The following is a 17,467-nucleotide window of genomic DNA, read 5'->3' on the forward strand; positions in this document are numbered from 1 at the left end:
GAAATCCCAAATTGCTGTGTTATATTTTCAAATTAAATCACAAAGCTCCATTTTCATAAAGGTCACCATTGTAGCAACACCCCTCTCCACCCATTCTTTCCAGCAAAAGGGGGACTTGTTAATACATAATTTGGGGTTCAGCTATACTCAAAATGTAACATACGGGAAACCTTTGTCCATACTGAATATTTGAAATAATAGGATGCATTTTTACTTCTCTAGGCAATTTAATAGAAAGATTTTGCAATGGTGAAATTGGGGCAAGGACCGCTTGTTTAATGTTGTTCCAGGGACCGGCTCTCTCAGGTGGAAGAGACTGATGGGCCAAGTGTCTTAGACTAAAAGCATAGTAATAAAACAAAATTTTGGGGAGGCCTAAACCTCCTTTGTCAATTGGTCTATGCAACTTACTGAAATGCAAACAAGGTCCTTTATCATTCCAAATAAAAGACATAAATAAGAAAGAGAAACTTCTAGGGGGAGAGACTGAGGTAAATAATTGAATTTGGAAATACAATTCATTTTTATAACATTGACCTTCCCTGCCATAGACAAATGTAGTGATGCCCACCTATCAACATCACACGATAACTTTTTCATTAATGGGTCCAAATTATCTCAAATAACTAAATCTCTCAAATTTGCTGGAAAATAAATCCTCAATACCTAATGCCTTGCTTGGGCCATTGAAAGGCGCCAGGTTGGAAAGCTGTGGTAGGACAATATGCTGTCAGAGCAAGAGCTTCCAATTTAGACAGCAAAAAATTTAGATGTTATATTTGATAGCAATCTAAAATTTGAAAAACACATTTCCAATATTTGTATACTGCATTCTTCCACCTCAGAAATATTGCTAATTTACAACACATGCTATCTGTTTCTGATGCCGAAAAACTAATTCATGAGTTCATGACCTTAAGACTAGATTACTGTAATGCTTGGCTGTCCTGCAGGTTTAATAAATAAACTTCAGCTGGTTCAAAATGCAGCAGCTAGAGTGTTGACTAGAACCAAGAAATACGATCATATCAGCCCAATTTGGTCTGCGTTACATTGGCTACCTGTTAAGTATTAATTTTTAAATTCTGTTAATTACTTGGCTTTTAATGGTCTAGCTCCAAAGTACTTAAGTGAACTTCTATCATGATATAATCCATCACGCTCACTACGATCACAAAACTCCGGACTGTTAACAATACTGAGAATATCAAAATCCACACAAGGAGAGAGATCAATTTCATATTTGGCTCCTAAACTATGGAATAGTCTTCCTAGCAGTGTTCGAAACTCAGACACACTCTATCAGTTTAAGTCTAGACTAAAGACTCATCTATTCAGCCAGGCATCCACCTAATTTATTCCTCAATTCATAGTTATACTGCTTTAGTTAGGTCTGCCAGAACCGGAAACACTTCTTATTCTTTAACCCTGATTTAAAGTAAATGGCATCCATGCTAATTTTAATTCTATTTCTTTCCCTGTCTAAACCTTGGGATTATATCAGAGCCTGCCAGATCTATCTCCGGTCCTGCCTGATGTCCGACTCCCACTGCTAAGTTGCGCTGAGTGATGATGACCAACTGCAGCATGTGCCAGGCAGACTTCATTTCAGTCTACCAAGATGGACTTCACAGGGGATGAATTGATGGAAACTCAATGTCATTGAGTTACCTAAGCTTCCAGCCAGACTGCGATGCTCCTCACTGAATGATACCTATATCAACTTGGTCAAAGGAGGGCCAACACTCTCTTAAATAATGAACTACAAAGAAAATGAATTAACCACTAACAAAGGCCTTCATCAGCCAAAATCGATGGACAATGTACTGACATGTATTTCCTAATTTAATTTGGGATGACTTCAAGAACTTTAACACTAAAACTTTTAGTTAGTTCAAAATCATTTTGTTTAACCATTGACCCACAACACTTACTTAGTTTACTAATTTTAACCACTAATAGTTCTAAACATAAATAACTAATATTGGCATTATAGTCATTCATTTTCTGTTTATAAAATGTCTAATATTCTCAGAAGAACTATGACCACGAATAAACCCCACTTGATCTATATGTATAAGAGATGTAATTATTCTGCTTGACTGATTAGCCAGAATTTTAGACAATATTTTTACATCTAACTGGATCAGGGAAATTAGATGATAACTTTTACATTAATTTGGGTCTTCATCTTTTAAAGAATGAAACTGATAAGGGCTTGCGTCATGGTTGGCGGAAGTTTACCTCTTTAATGACTGTGTAAACTTCTAACATAAATGGAGCCAGTTTTGTGACATAAGATCTAAAAAATTATGCAGCAAAACCATCCGGCCCTGGTGCCTTACCTGTTGGCAAGGCTTTAATTACCTTAACCAGCTCCTCCAAAGTAATATCTGAGTCAAGAAAGTCTTTTTGATCATTCGTCAATTTAGGAAGTTCTAATGGCTCTACGAAGTTGCTCATATCCTTATCGGTAGACAAAGATGTGGAGCTATAAAGATCTAAATATAATTCTTTAAAGGCTTTATTAATATCTGTGGCAGAGGCAAATATATTGCCTCCAGAAGACTTCACTGAAGGAAAAGTGGAAAATAAAAACTCTCTTTGTTTTAATGTATCTGGCAAGAGTTTCCCTGCCTTGTCCCCCAAGTCAAAGTATGTCTGTCTTGCCCTGAATAAGCAAAACTCTACCTTCTGTGACAAAATAGTATTGTACCTATATTTTAGCTGTCAACTCTCTAAGACCATTGGATGACATTTGGCACTTCAGCTCTGTTTCAGCATTTTTAATATTCTTTTGCAATTCTATGAATTCCTGTGCTTTGATCTTTTTAATGAATGAGGCATATTGATATGATCTGCCCCCTAAGAACTGCCTTAAGCGCCTCCCATGCCATGCCCACAGAGGACACTGAGGACTAATTGGTTTCTACATAAACAACTTCTGTCTTTAACATTTGTTGAAATGCTGGGTCCTGTAGAAGGGATGTATTAAAGCGCCATATATGATTTCCTTTTCTCTATATGCACCGAAGCATGATCTGAAACTAAAATGTTCCTAATTGAGCAATCAGTGGCAGATGGAATAAGTGACTTAGATTTATTAAAAAAAAAAAAAAAAAAAAAAAATCTACAGTAAATCTTATGAACTGATGAAAAAAGGTGTAGTCCCTCCTAGATGCATTCCGAAGTCTCCAAATGTCTGTAAGACCAAGATTTTTACACATCCTCTGTAGTGTCAACGTTACTCTAAAGGGTCTACACACATTTGCATCACTATGATCAAGGACCAGATCCATTAAAAGATTGAAGTCTTCACCCAAAACCACATCATGAAGGATCCCAGCTGCTTGTAACTTTCCCTCAAGATCTATAAAAATGTTCTGATCATCAGCGTTGGGTGCATAAATATTAGCCAAAATAAGATTTTGCCCCTGTATTTCAGCCAAAACAATAATGACTTCCTAAATTAACTTTAATCTGTTTGAGACAATTAAATTGTAAATGCTTACTAATCAACATAATGACTCCCCTGCTCTTATTCGAACCAGCACTGCAAAACGCATGCCCACCCCTCCCCATGCCCTGCCAAGCTTTTCAGCTTCCTGTGCAGAAAGGTGTGTTTCTTGAAGGAATACTATGAACTTTTTTTAAGTTTAAGATATAATCTTCCTTCTTTTTATTGGGTGCCCCAACTCATTAACATTCCACACGGAGAGAAACATTTTCCCTATATTAAAGTGCACTTCAACCTCGCGCATAACATAACTGGTGTCCATCCCCCAGAAATCTGATGGTCCATGCACACCATTGCTACAAGATTACTTCAGTCCGGTGTTTTTTTCTTTTCTCATACACCATATGTTGAACTGCACATGAAAGATTTAAATGAAATAGGCCTCAGTAAATAACAACATCAAACCCACAAAATGAACAAATAAACTCAACAATAAGCCAATAAAAAAATAAAAAGTAGATTGAGATAGACAGACAGTGGGCAGCTAACCGCATAACAAATTGTAACAAAGTTCAATGAAAAGGAGGCGGCGAGAACCGGCTTGACTTTCCTTTATTCCTCGCCACACATAAAACGTCTCTGTCTGCCGACTGCGAGAAACCAGTTGACTTCTGTCACCCGCTCTGGGACGCCGACCGAGAGCTCTGTATGCGTGCTCTTTTTACAGATGACGGCCCGCTGTGTCGAACAAATTCGGAATAAACCCATCCAGGAACTTGACCATATCTTGACCTTCCTTTCCCTCGGGGATTCCAACGAAACAAACATTACGTCTGCTTCGATTTTCCATATCCTCTCATTTTCCCCACATCAGTTTTGGTGGCCAGCGGATTAGTCTGCAGCTCTTTTTCGGCTGCTTCCTGAGATTAAATCTGCTTTTCGGCCTCATCCAGGCCCTCCATGTCGGTCGAGATTTTCTTTAGTGCTGCATAAATGTTTGCAATATCTTGACCTACATCCTGAGGCACGCTGTCATTTACAACTGGACCCCCACCATCTTGCTCTTGAGAAGCGTCAGACGTGTGTGGCCGTAAATGCTTTTTAATGATTTTTACTTCGACATCCTACACTCCCCGTGCAGTTTAACAATCAAAATTAAATCAGTTCTCACAGAGTAATGTTGATTGAAAGGATAATTGTAGCAAAGTGTAGCGGAGAACGCCACTAGGCTGCTTCCACTTGCATAGCGTCACGTGACACCAAAATAAGCTAACTTCAACAAACTATGCTTTTCTTTAGAAAAAAGAATAAAAAAATAAATAAATAAAATAAATAAATAAATAAATAAATAAATAAAAATGAATAAAAAATACCAGCAAAATCACCCAGAGCTTGCACAGAAACTGACAGCATTAGGACAGATATAAAAAATGTTATCATTTCTAATGTTATTATGATACCAGCCTGATTAGCTTCTGAGTGTCTCGTACCTCTTCACATTTTCTTTCCACCATAAAAGCAGATTCTCATCCGTTGGTATGCATGACTCCAACAAGAACCGGATATAAATACATTATAATTCAATAAGAATCTAAATAATTAAAAAAATAAAAGTTTTGCCACACTTCACTTGGCCAAAGATACCATAATTCCTTCTGTCATCCAACCAGGGCCAAAATTAACTTTTTAGCCCCACCAGCCAAGGTGGTAGATTAAAAAAAAACAAATTACCAGCCAGTTTTCATATCGAACATTTTTTTTTGTTTTTATTATTATTTTTTTATTGCATTTTACAAGTGGATTTGACAGACATATGAGATAAACAATACTGGATGAATGTTTAAAAGTAAACTGCATTTTTAAAGAATTGTATTGTTTTATTATTTAAGAAATCTAATTTTCAGATAGTCCATTTAGAATAATTTTTTCAGATTATCCATTTATTTCAACAAACTAAATTTGTATTTTAAAGTACATGTTGTCATATGAATGACCAGTAAGTAACTCTCATGAGCCTAAAGTACACGCAACACAGTAGCAATTCTTGGTTTACATGGAGTGAATCAATTAATTCAGTCAGCTTCAACTGATTCAGAAGTCTTTCTGATTCACAAAAAAGAGCTGGTGTTTGAGAATCAGATAACACTTTCACTTGTTATGTCTCTAGCTGTAGATTTAAAAGAACTGGCTCAAAAGAGTCATTTCTTTGGGAATCGGTCTACTGGTAGTGCTTTATGTCTTGTCTCACGCTGTAGATTCAGTAACAGTGTTGCTGTGATGCTTTATAGCAATACATGGAAACACTGAGTATTTTAGTCCAGTTTTCTGTCCACATCACCGGAATAATGCACGTTCAAGAACAGTTAATGAAACCGAACGTCATGAAAACCATTCGTTTTTCGTATTTCACACACGGAACTGCACCCAAGAATTTCACACATTATTGCACTTGTGTATATGGTTGTGTGACATTAAAAGTGATTTGATTACAATGCATTCATTACCAGAGAATTTGTATGTGTTGCTGTGGGTAATTAAAACTTACTCACACATCCACTGTAAATCAAAGAGTGGTTTTCCTTCCATCCCGATGGCATGAACTCTCCTAAACATTACTTTCATCTTGCGTTAAGATGTAATTCTAACGGTATGTGCCCACTGGCGTGCAAGAAATCTGCTCACCACATCAGAGAAGTGCCGCTTTAGGGTGAGTTTGTAATACCCAAAGCCCAGTGTGTATTTCCTACTATACGAGCAATGATGTCATCTTAAATATGCGGGATTATAGTTGGAAAAATGCCAACTTCATTTTCAAATGCCCAAAGTATACAAACAGTGTTGACTTATTAAATGTTTGCTTAACCAGCTACAGAATTGTCACAAAGAATGCATCCAATCATCATTTGAAGTCTGGATTAAAAGCACTGAATCCACCTTCGCTCACCACACGCCAGTGGACACACGTCTTTTGAGAGTATTGATGAACAGTGGGACTACGGGCTAATAAGAGCCATTCTATGTAAACACATGCGCTACTGACTGTTCTGTAGGTCTATGGAGCCCTCGAGGACAAACTAGAATGTGTTTACATTTATTTTACAAGCTGACATAAACTGATAGAAAGCAAAAGCCACCTGACAGAATGGCCTGTGATGCTGCAAAATTCATTGGCCAAACAGAAAATGTACCTGCATTTGGCACTTGGTGGGTGTTGATTTCATACCCTGCATCAAACCCTTTGACAACACACATCCACAGCACCCCCAGTGGATTCAACTGTAACTGCGAGATTTTGTGAGAGATTCAGAGGAGAAGTACAGTATAGTTCAGCGTTGCTCACTGTAGATATTCAAGTAGTGGTTTTAATAGTCAACTAGCTGGTGCAGAACAATTCCTCGATTACTCGTGCACATCCCTAGTTTACGTAGAAAAACAATGGGAAATAAGCGCAGAAGGACAAGCTATGATTCTGCGTGAACGGCACCTTGTGCTGCCAGATGCTGATAAGAGAGCGAGACACAACTACCAAAGACCTCCACCTAAGTTGTCTGTGCTTGGCACACAACTAAGTTTGAATACACAGTTTTTGCATTAGAACGTGCATTTTTATCTTAAATTTGAAAAATATCCAAATTTCATTATTTAATTAGACAGCTTTATTAAACGTGTAAATTTACACTTTAAAATTTCAATCCAGAATCTAAATTTTCTACATAGAAACTAGTGTGAATTTTAGTTAGCAGTAAGTGATCATTATGGGAGCAGGCAGTCTTGTGTATTTTGGTGAAAGCCACCAGGTGAGTCATTTTCCAACCTGCAGACCTCTCAGAAGCCCCTTAATGAAGACAGACCAACTGCGACTGTCTCAGAAACTCTGCAGTTAATTTCATGCATGATCAGCAGCTGATGTTAACATGTTGCTCAACCCTTCTGTATCTGCCTGATCAAACACAGTGAGAAAAGAGAAAATGAGTAGTCGTATGCAGATCTAATCATCCCCCCCTTCAACAGAGTCAAGTAAATTATCAAACAAGCTGTGTGTGTCGACCACCGTTTAACTGCAAATTAAAAAGCAGACTGCACTGGGGTTGCGTTTCTGCGAGACTGGCATCAATTTATGCACAGAGGGCAAAGACAACATAAACTAGCAGCTTTTCAGAGCATGAAAAAGGAGCAGAAAATTATTTGGATGCTTTCAACAGCAGTGAAGAGATGGTGTGCCATTAATTGTGAATAACCCAATGCCAACTCTCTTGACAGGACAAACCGTGGTGGTGGATGAGTTGGGCTGACCAAGGTCTCTAAGTATTTTGACACTAGTCAAAGATTGGCCACCCACAAACCGCTCACTGACCATCTGATGCATGCTATACACAAAACTGGAAAGCACTTGTGAAACTAACAAGCCCAGAATGCACAGGTTTATATCACTCTGTCTGGAAACTAGTAGATACAAAGAGCACTTGTGAGAAAGAACTCACCCAAGTTTGCCCAGTTCATGGTTTTTAAATCTTTGAAAGAGATTCAGAGTTTAGTTTGAGAAGCTTTGTAACCAGTCAAATAAACCGAATTTCAGAAACTTCCCTGGCTAGCAAATTTGTTTTTGATTAAAAAAAATTGATTGGTGAACGAAATACATAAATGATGATGAAAGCCAAAATATTAATATTTACAGAATTATAAAAATAAAAAAAAATTGTAGAGGAAGGTCAAAATGACAATTTCGCTTATGATTTGGAGCAAAACTACAGGTTAAAACTAATTACCTTAGAAAAGTTGGCAGCATCATTATTTTAATTTTACACAGAGATATGTAGGTCTATTACTACATCAGCTGACTTCAGAACCCCTTGTTGCATCATATGCCAATGATGCGAGTCGAAAAAGGGTATTTTGTGTTGTGTTTCCACAGTTGGAGTGCCTATTACTCCAGAAGTATTACAGATATCTTAATATCCTTTAAGGTTCTGGTTCAGAACAAACTTTCCTTTTTGTATCTTCACATTTAAGACCCTATATGGTTAAATCCCAGAGATATGGGGGCTCTCAGTGTGGCTGCATGCGTAAATTGCAAATTTTACCTATTTTAAAGACTGATCTCACAGTGAAATCGGAAACAGTAGGTTGACTTTTCTTTAGCTTTGTTTTCTTAAATTCGAAACACTGCCAAAGTGGTAAGTATTGTGGGCGTATGGGCACGTGTGAGGTCTATGTTCTGGGTGTGATGTCCACAGAGGGGTATCAAAATTGAGTTGTAAAGTGAGTTTTCAGCTGTATATGCTGTAAAACAGTGAAGAGGAATGCATGTTTTCTATACTGCACCTGCCCATCCAAACCTCAAACCTAAACATCAGTGGAGTAAAAATGAAATGTTAGAGGGGAAAATGCAACCTCTGACACATGCTCATCACGGATTAAGCGAATGCGATTACTTCCTGGTTTCAACGTGGGATCCGAACATGGGTCTTCCGACTCGCTCCGGGTCATGCCACAGGGGAACACGCTGGAGCCAATTATAAAATGTCTGATAGGAGATGGTGCTTGTTGGTGACTCTGCATAATGTGGCTGATCCTAGTGTACCAAAACAATTGAAAACAAGATGCCGAATTCTTGTGTGACCATGTAGCATTTTCAGTGGTCGAAAACCAAATCTGGGTCACCTGGAATAAGGTTAGATTTTCATCCCCAAAAACATTGGCAAAAATTGTCATTTTGACTCCTCTCTACAATATAATGGATTACTCAGTAAATACTGATCCATGGCATTTAATATTCTGGCTTTCATAGTCATTTATGCATGTCTTTAACCAGTGAAAAAAATATTAAAAATTGAATTTGAGTCGTGTACCTCTGAGTTGACACGGAACTACCCTATAATTTTTGGACGGGCAGAAATTCAGAAAGTCTACAAACAAAAATTCCAAATTTCACGGCATTATTTCCATAATTTTTCCTCAGGTCTATTATTGTTGTACAATCTATTTCAGATAAACCCTAAATGGCATAAAAAACAAAACAAACCATGGTTGGTTGTCTAACTGAGGGTTCTTAGCCACAAACAGCTGCACGGTGACCCAGACTTTATGATGGTGATCAAAAGTCTGGCTAGGCAAGACTAAGTCAACCTCACTTACACTTCAGGAATAAACCATAAGCAGTCAGTGGTCATTACTGTGGAGTTTAACTACTGGGGAGAGATTGAATTTCTTTGCTAAATGAAAGCCCCAGCTCAAGGTAAATTCGATATTGACATTTGGAGTCAATCTCTAACATTGTAAAAAGATTAGAGACTCTTTCTAATGCCATATTGATTTTTTTGCAGAGGGTAAATCTCATGGGTAAAGCTTCAAATACAAAACTGGAATGAGAAAACCAAGCTTTTTATAAACTAACTAACATCTTGGTTCAGAGTTAAATATAGTACACAGGTTTTGAGTAAAGCTATCAAAAATAAATGACAGGCCAAATAACTGATAATGGAGCCCAAACACTCTGAATGCACCAGAGTGTTAGAATGAAGAGTGCAGAGGGACACAAGAGGAAGTTTCATAGACCTTTGAAAAACATTGCTTGAAGCACAAGATTTAGGGGATAGAACCGAATAGCAGAGTGCTGAAATATGAAGCTAGACTTTCAAACCAACAGCATGAGGAAGGAAAGTAGATCTATTTGAGCATATACTGTATGCATTTATCATCACAAGCTCTGCTGAGCTGTTGAGTTTATTACCAGAATTTCACCTTAATATTCTCATCACCTAGTGGAGAACAAATTCTACCTTAGGCCAAAAAAATAACCAGATTGTTGCATTTTCTGAGGAAAATATAAGTGATGTCTGCCAATACTAAACTCAACACCACAATGCTGGTGTGGGTGGTTGCCAGGGCATTCCTATGCAGTTGCTAGGGTGATCTGGGTGGTTGATAGGGCGTTAAGGTGGTTACTTACAGGTGATTCATTCAAAAGAGCCAACCCTCAAGTCTTTTTGATGTTGGTCTCTAGGGTAGGGCTGCACCAGCTTAGTAAAGTTAGTAACTACTAGTTAGTTTGTAACAAAGATAGAGCTTAATTTGGTTGCACCACCTGTTCTTAATGCAAGACTTAACTACTTAACTCTTCGTAAAGTAATGCGTAGTCACATAATATTATGTTTACCTGTACTATTCCAATAAACAGCCTTCAAATTTGTACACAGAAGTGTTAAAAAGCCGTGAATTTCAGTTTGATCTTGTTACGGTTGATGTTCAAACCTTGTTTGCTCACATAACTGTCAGCTGTAATAAATTATATCCCCATTAAAATACGATACTAAATGAAAGTAGATTTGATAAATAGCATATTTGCCCTGTGTAAATAACAATATATAAGAACTGTATCCAAAATAAATAAATACTAATACAACAGGCTGGAAAAATAGACATATTTTTAATGTGTTGAAACTTGACACCGGGCGATGCACCTTGAAAACTGCACCATTAGAAAGTTTTTTCTCTCTCTCGTAAAAGTAAACGAGTGAAAAATTTCAACATCATACTGTATGTCGAAATGACTGATGCCTGTCACAAAAACATGAGCACATTTATGTAATAAAACATCATTCTGCTTTTTTATTCCATCAGTTACTCCTGGTCAGAGGCTTCCATAAATATTTAGTTTATACATAGGGTTACGTCCTACCTAAGTTTAATGGTGCAATGCTCAAATATTTAGTAGTGCGTAAATTGTGACTTAGTGCCCATTTATACCACTACTAGGCTAAGCTGTAACTTACGTTTAGCTGGTGCAACCAGCCCCTGGCCCCTGTTTACACTTTGTATTAAGATGTGTTTCGGGTGATCTGATCACAAGTTGTCAATGTTATACAGGTGTAAACAGGGTGCAAAACGTTGTGTGATCGGATCACAAAAACCACATATGGAGGTAGTCAAAAATGCATGTGACCACATCGCATTTGAGGTGTAAATGCTAATCTGTAACAGAAACTATTTAGCAGAGACAGGCCACTTCTACTGAAATAAATGGGAGAAATTGGAACGCCCAACCAAGAAGCTCTGAGCATCCAACGGTCAACGGATGTAAAAAGGTTGTCCCGCCTTACAGGTAAAAGAGCCAATCAGCTTTTATATAGACATCACCTGTCAATCATCTCTAGAACGCGCATGCACATTAGCTATACACACCGGGAAAATTGCGTTTTTTTTAGCGTAATCTGAGGTAAAGCAGCACACTTTATGATATCAGCAGATTTTACTGCTGATTTGAAATATGTTCTTTGATCGTAATCTTGACCAACCGTTTTGGAGATTTCGGTGTTCCCCCATTCAAGTAGATAGGAGCTGCACTGTCATGACTGGAAATAAAATCCCGAGAGTGTTCCAAAGATGGCCGACAGTGAACTGACTTGCTAGAAAGACTCTGTCCTTAATATACTTTTAAGGTACTCCACTAAAACAATGGCTAATTTTGCTCAATTTTTATTTTGTGCTTAGATTGAATTTCATCTTCTGGAAGAAACAGCGAGATGGTTTTATTCATGTTCTCTTTTGAGCTATTATTTATGTCACTCACTGTCCTCGGCTGAATATCTTTATAGATTTAAGCCCAATAAATTTCAATGACATGTCTACTTTTCAGTCAAACTTTGACTGTATCGAATCCGTATTAATGTACACTGCTGTTCAAAAGTTTGGGGTCACTTGACTGAAATGTTTCTCATGATCTTAAAAATCTTTTGATCTGAAGGTGTATGCTTAAATGTTTGAAATTAGTTTTGTAGACAAAAATATAATTGTGTCACCATATTAATTTATTTCATTATAAAACTAAAATGTAATAATTTTTTTTTTTTTTTAAAGTTATTGAAATTGATGACTTGGACCAAATAATAAAGAAAAGCAGCCAATAAGTGCCCAACATAGATGGGAACTCCTTCAATACTGTTTAAAAAGCATCCCAGGGTGATACCTCAAGAAGTTGGTTGAGAAAATGTCAAGAGTACATGTCTGCAAATTCTAGGCAAAGGGTGACTACTTTGAAGATGCTAAAATATAATTTTTTTTTTTTAAGTCACATCATAATTTCCATAATTCCATTTCTGTTATTCCATAGTTTTGATGACTTCACTATTATTCTAAAATGTGAAGAAAAAATAATGAGTAATTGACCCCAAACTTTTGAATGGCAGTGTACATCTAATAATCACACAGTAAAGATTGTCAGTTAAGTAGTTCTATTTTGCATTAGCTTACTTGTTTTTTATAGCACTTTTTTATTAACTGAAAAAAAGCCTCTTTATTTGTTCTTTATTTTATTACTCTATTTTATGACTAGTTCTTGAATAACTGCTTTAAAAACAAAGCAATGTTTAGGAGAAACAGTTGGATGATACATTGTTTTAATTTAATCTGTTAGCATTTACATCAATATTAAACTATAAATGAGTGTTTCAGCCGCATATTTGTCTTTATTTTTCAGTGGTTGTAGTGATATTTTAAAAAACTTTTTAAAAAAGTTTGAGAACCACTGTCCTACTGGATGGTTAATTCAATGACCTCAATGAGTGGTATTTATGACTTTAAACCCAATAGATTTTTCTATTTAAAGTAGATTAAATCGATAAATTTTAACATGCCGATTTATTAATCAAATGAATCTCAATTAAATCGCATATATCTATATTACCAGAGAAAAAAACAAAAACAAATAATTAAATATAAACAATAGATAATAGGCTAATTCCAATCATTCTAACTATAATTTCTCACAGGACGTATCTTTGGTTCCGTCTGTGCAAATTTTAATTGTCGTCTATGTACATTAATGTATCAGATAGACACTTTTAGAGCATCTCACTAGTTTCCAGCATCATAAACGGCACATTTTAGGATGTTGTGTCAAGTTAAATGTTCAAATTGAAAAACACTTTAAAAACCACAAACATCTGAGAAAATCAAGCATTCTTCCCAATAAGTGTTACTTCTCAAAGAAAGAAAGAAAGAAAGAAAGAAAACGCATAGCAACAGCAAGCAAAAGACAATTTCTGTAAAAAAAAAAAAACACCCTCACTTACACTGAGTTTCATCATCGAGCCCCCTCCCAACACCCTCCAAAACCTTATTGATCATTTCTGGAGTCATGCGCTGCTGCTGGCACTCACAGTCCTCCATACAGATAACGCAATACTTATAAACGACAGTCCGCACTCTTCCAGGAACTGTAATTTCTGCAGAGACGGCATTAGTAACATAAGATATGATGAAGAGCACCTCCTCCACTCATTAAACTCTTTCTTCTGGTTGCATCAACTGCATCAGCAGTCCAAGCAGCCAATGAGTGCTAGAACACACATTCCAAAAAAAAAAAAAAAAACACAGTCTTATCAGAGGCAAAAGGAACAGGAACAGGGTTAGAAATTAACCAGGGCTCGAGGCAAATGCCACTGAAAATGACAAATTTATATTTAAAATGTAGGGGTAAAAAAAAAAAAATAAAAGGAAGATGTGCTGTATTACACGTCTGGCTGCAGTTTCCTAATGAAATGTACAGTGGGGAGTGACAAAAGTGAGTGAAATGATGTTGTAATCAGACAAGGTTTGTAAGGAGGATTTTAGATGGAGGTTTAAATGAGTAAAATGTACCTCCCTAACCTAAAACTTTAGCCTAAACCTAACCAATAGTGTCCAAAAAAATAAATGAGAGGTGAACAAAACAGACAACCTTATCCAATGCCTATACCTAACCGATTTGGCCTAGTGTTATAAAAGCAAATTAAAAGCCTATTTTTTCTTCTGAAACAAACACTTCATTTCATGTCGCTTCAATGTCACTTTGGTTTTATTTTCACTTTTGTTTCGAGCATTCTTGACTGGGCTCAAACCGCAGTCTTCCGAATTCAAAGTCAAACACTATCAGGTGAGCTACCGCGGAAGCTAATCATGTTGGAATAAGTATTTAAATGAAGGTGAGTCTGTCATACAAGCATTGTAATACAAATGATTTGTATAGTAAAAGTGTTTGGATATCATAACATAGCAGTAAAAAAATAAGAGTTTATAAAGTCATAATCAACCATTGTTTGGGTGAAAGTGAATAAAACGCACAGCTGTTGTAGCACCTGTAGTGTTAATTTCACGAGGAAACTGCAGAAAAACATAGTAAGCAGCAAGTAAAAGTCAGTTTGCAGAAATGTAGTTATAGTATCTGACTATAGTAACTAAAGTTAATTCTATGAGACCACAGAGACATGCCAATTATTGAAAATATAGGACTGCGTTTATTGTGTTACATGAGATAACTTGGACAATATTTACACCTAAATTTGTGTCTCATGTTGATTTGATTTAATAGGTGACGCCCATAATTGTTCAAATTGACAATTTACTGATTCAATTGATTTTTTTTAATTGATTCAATTCAAAAGTATTTGACATAAATGGGAGGACATGCTGCATGTTTTTATAAGGTTAGGCTAAAAATTGCCCCCATACATGTAAATAAAAGTCTCTGAAAATCAATATCAGGGTGTCAATATTGCCCCCTAATAAAACAGTTAATTTCTGGTACAGGGCATGTGAGGAGTAACAGTGCATGTTATTGTGCAGTTCTCTTGCAAAAAGTACTGTGTAGGTTACTTTAATACCTACCATGTTATTCCGAAGAATACCATTGTACTGCCATGATACATATCCAAAAACATACAGTTACCACATGGTACCATGCCCAAAATGCATATACATAATAAACAATACCCTTACAAAAAGCACTGTATCAAATCAATGATACAGTGATGGTATCAGATGGTACTACCATGATACACATCAAACAATAAAAACAACAACACCATAGTAATAATAAATATATACAAAGCCAAGTTCGAGTTGTGACCAATACTTAAGACATATACTGTCAAAATCAAACATGTAGTAACGCATCTTTAGCACAGGCAGAGTATAAATCCCTTTATAATGCACATTATTTTAAAAGCCTTTACATTGTCACTTTAACCATCAGCTCGTGCCAAACAAGAGTGCTGTTGATGGTCTCCAGATACAAGATACCTGCTCCTTTTTAAGCTAATTCAAACCACAGGAAATAACCCTTTAGATCATTCTTTAGATAAGCAACATGGTTCAAAATTGCAATTTAATTTAAGGGAGATATTAAAAGCTCCACTGTCCTCCAAAAACACGAGCATTCAAACAGGTCTTTTTGCACGCGCGGTAAATGCACATTAATGAATCTCAACAAATAAATGAAATCACAATAAATAAATAAAAATCTCCTTTTTGAACGCCATACTGTATAACACACAGATTATCATGAGCATGTAAAGGTGATCCGGACGGAGATGAAACGAGCATCGTTATGATGAATCAGCATCTGTGAGCCGATTTAAAGGCAACAAAGCAATACACTTGATCACAAAGCATCGATTTGTCGAGCAATTAAGCACTCATTTAAATGCGACATTTACCTGTCGATGGAACGATTCAGTAATAAAAGAATAGATTCCCCTGTTCAGATATGAACAGATGAATTAAGCCACATTGGAATGAACGAACACTCGCGTCCGACCTGAAGCGCGCAGCGTCCTTGTGATGAAACAGCAGCTTCGTGCCGCCGCTGTGTCTGTGTGTGTGTGCGCGCGCGCCTTTCTGCACATCCCCCTAGTTGTCACTATAAACAAGGATTCCCCTCCATACAGTGCGCTGCTGTCATTCCAACCCTTATTAACTATACACAGCAGCTCATTTATAGATATGAATTAGCATATATGTATGTGTGATTATAAAGAGATTTGCTTCAGGTGACATTATAAACATGATGTGTGAGTGGAGCCGTGCATGCACACTCAGCACAACACACACACACACACACACACACTCAGAAACAGCACAAATGGCGTTCACTCACCTGTATAACAGATGCGCTTCTGTTTGAGTGTGTTTCTGTGAACAGAGTTACCAAAGTGAGTTTGAGTGAAATCAAACGTGTCTGAGATGTAGTTCGGATTCTCTTGTACTAAAATCAGACGACGTCATATGATGTTTGATCACGTGGCTTCATTCATGAAGGATCTACGACACCGGATCGTTTAAAGGAGCCGTTATTAATGAACTGATATAAAATAATGCGTATAACAGAGGGTCAAACAGCTAAATGTAGATGATAAGCACATTTTACATTTTTCAACCGGATTTCAGACGCCTCACAATGACCGTTATGAAAGATGTCTACAAGTGTTAGTGTACTGAATATTTCTTCATAGGTCGTTCTTTAAATAGATTTACACAAATACTAGCTAGTACAGTGCAAGTTTCGACTTAAACGTAAGAAATACCGTAACCTTTGTAAATAAACAAGGTTATAGCTTATACATCCAAACACCGGATTGAGCTTTGAGCAAAATAAGCAAGTCAGCTCTATCTACTGCATTTGCTAAGAATTATGAAGTGTCACGCCGATGTGACAAAGCCAGAATTACAAACAGTGTTTATCAAAAATCACCATCAATTCAATATGGCGAGGAAAATGACTATTTAAGCAGCATAAAGATGCTTTATTTTTTGGGCATTCAAAATAGAGCTTTCAGTATTGTTATAGTTAAATACGGTGGGAGCACAAATGTTCTTCTTTGTTTTCTCTCTCGATTTGAATTCAAACATGAATGTTTTAAGGATATTGTGATTGACAATATAATTTAGCATGTATAATAATATATTCGGACGAAAAAGAGAAAAATGTTTCTCTCCAGATCACGCAAGTCATTGCACAAAGACTCTTAAATTGACATGAACCTTTTAACCGTTGGGTTGCTGCTGACTTCTCATCATCATCCGAGCAGAGTGAGTGATTTTATTGATTTTTTTTTATTTATTATTATTATAAAAAAAAAAAAAAAAAAGAATATAGAATAAAAGTGCATTTACTAAGTGCGAGGAGTAAAATAATACATATGTGAAATTAAACCAATCGTAAAACACAATTTCAGAAAAATACTAAACTATTAA

General features: G+C 36.6%; 1 protein-coding gene across 4 annotated transcripts in view; it reads right to left on the reverse strand.

The window, feature by feature from the left end:
• Positions 1–16,507, reverse strand: part of LOC127450413 (transcription factor MafG) — a 43,556-nt gene extending 27,049 nt beyond the window's left edge. For 2 of the 4 annotated variants that reach the window (XM_051714518.1, XM_051714516.1), the window contains exons 1-2: positions 15,931–16,024; positions 13,528–13,793 (exon numbers count right to left, since the gene is read on the reverse strand). In XM_051714518.1, the coding sequence (XP_051570478.1) occupies positions 13,528–13,624 (97 nt within the window). In that variant the 5' untranslated portion in view covers positions 13,625–13,793; positions 15,931–16,024. Of the gene's footprint in view, positions 1–13,527; positions 13,794–15,930; positions 16,045–16,370 lie in introns of those variants that run through there. The other 2 variants (XM_051714519.1, XM_051714520.1) reach the window with 2 other exon arrangements.
• Between the last annotated feature and the right edge of the window lie 960 nt (positions 16,508–17,467).

Source organism: Myxocyprinus asiaticus, chromosome 13, assembly GCF_019703515.2.
Source record: "Myxocyprinus asiaticus isolate MX2 ecotype Aquarium Trade chromosome 13, UBuf_Myxa_2, whole genome shotgun sequence".
Classification (NCBI taxonomy): Eukaryota; Metazoa; Chordata; class Actinopteri; order Cypriniformes; family Catostomidae; genus Myxocyprinus; species Myxocyprinus asiaticus.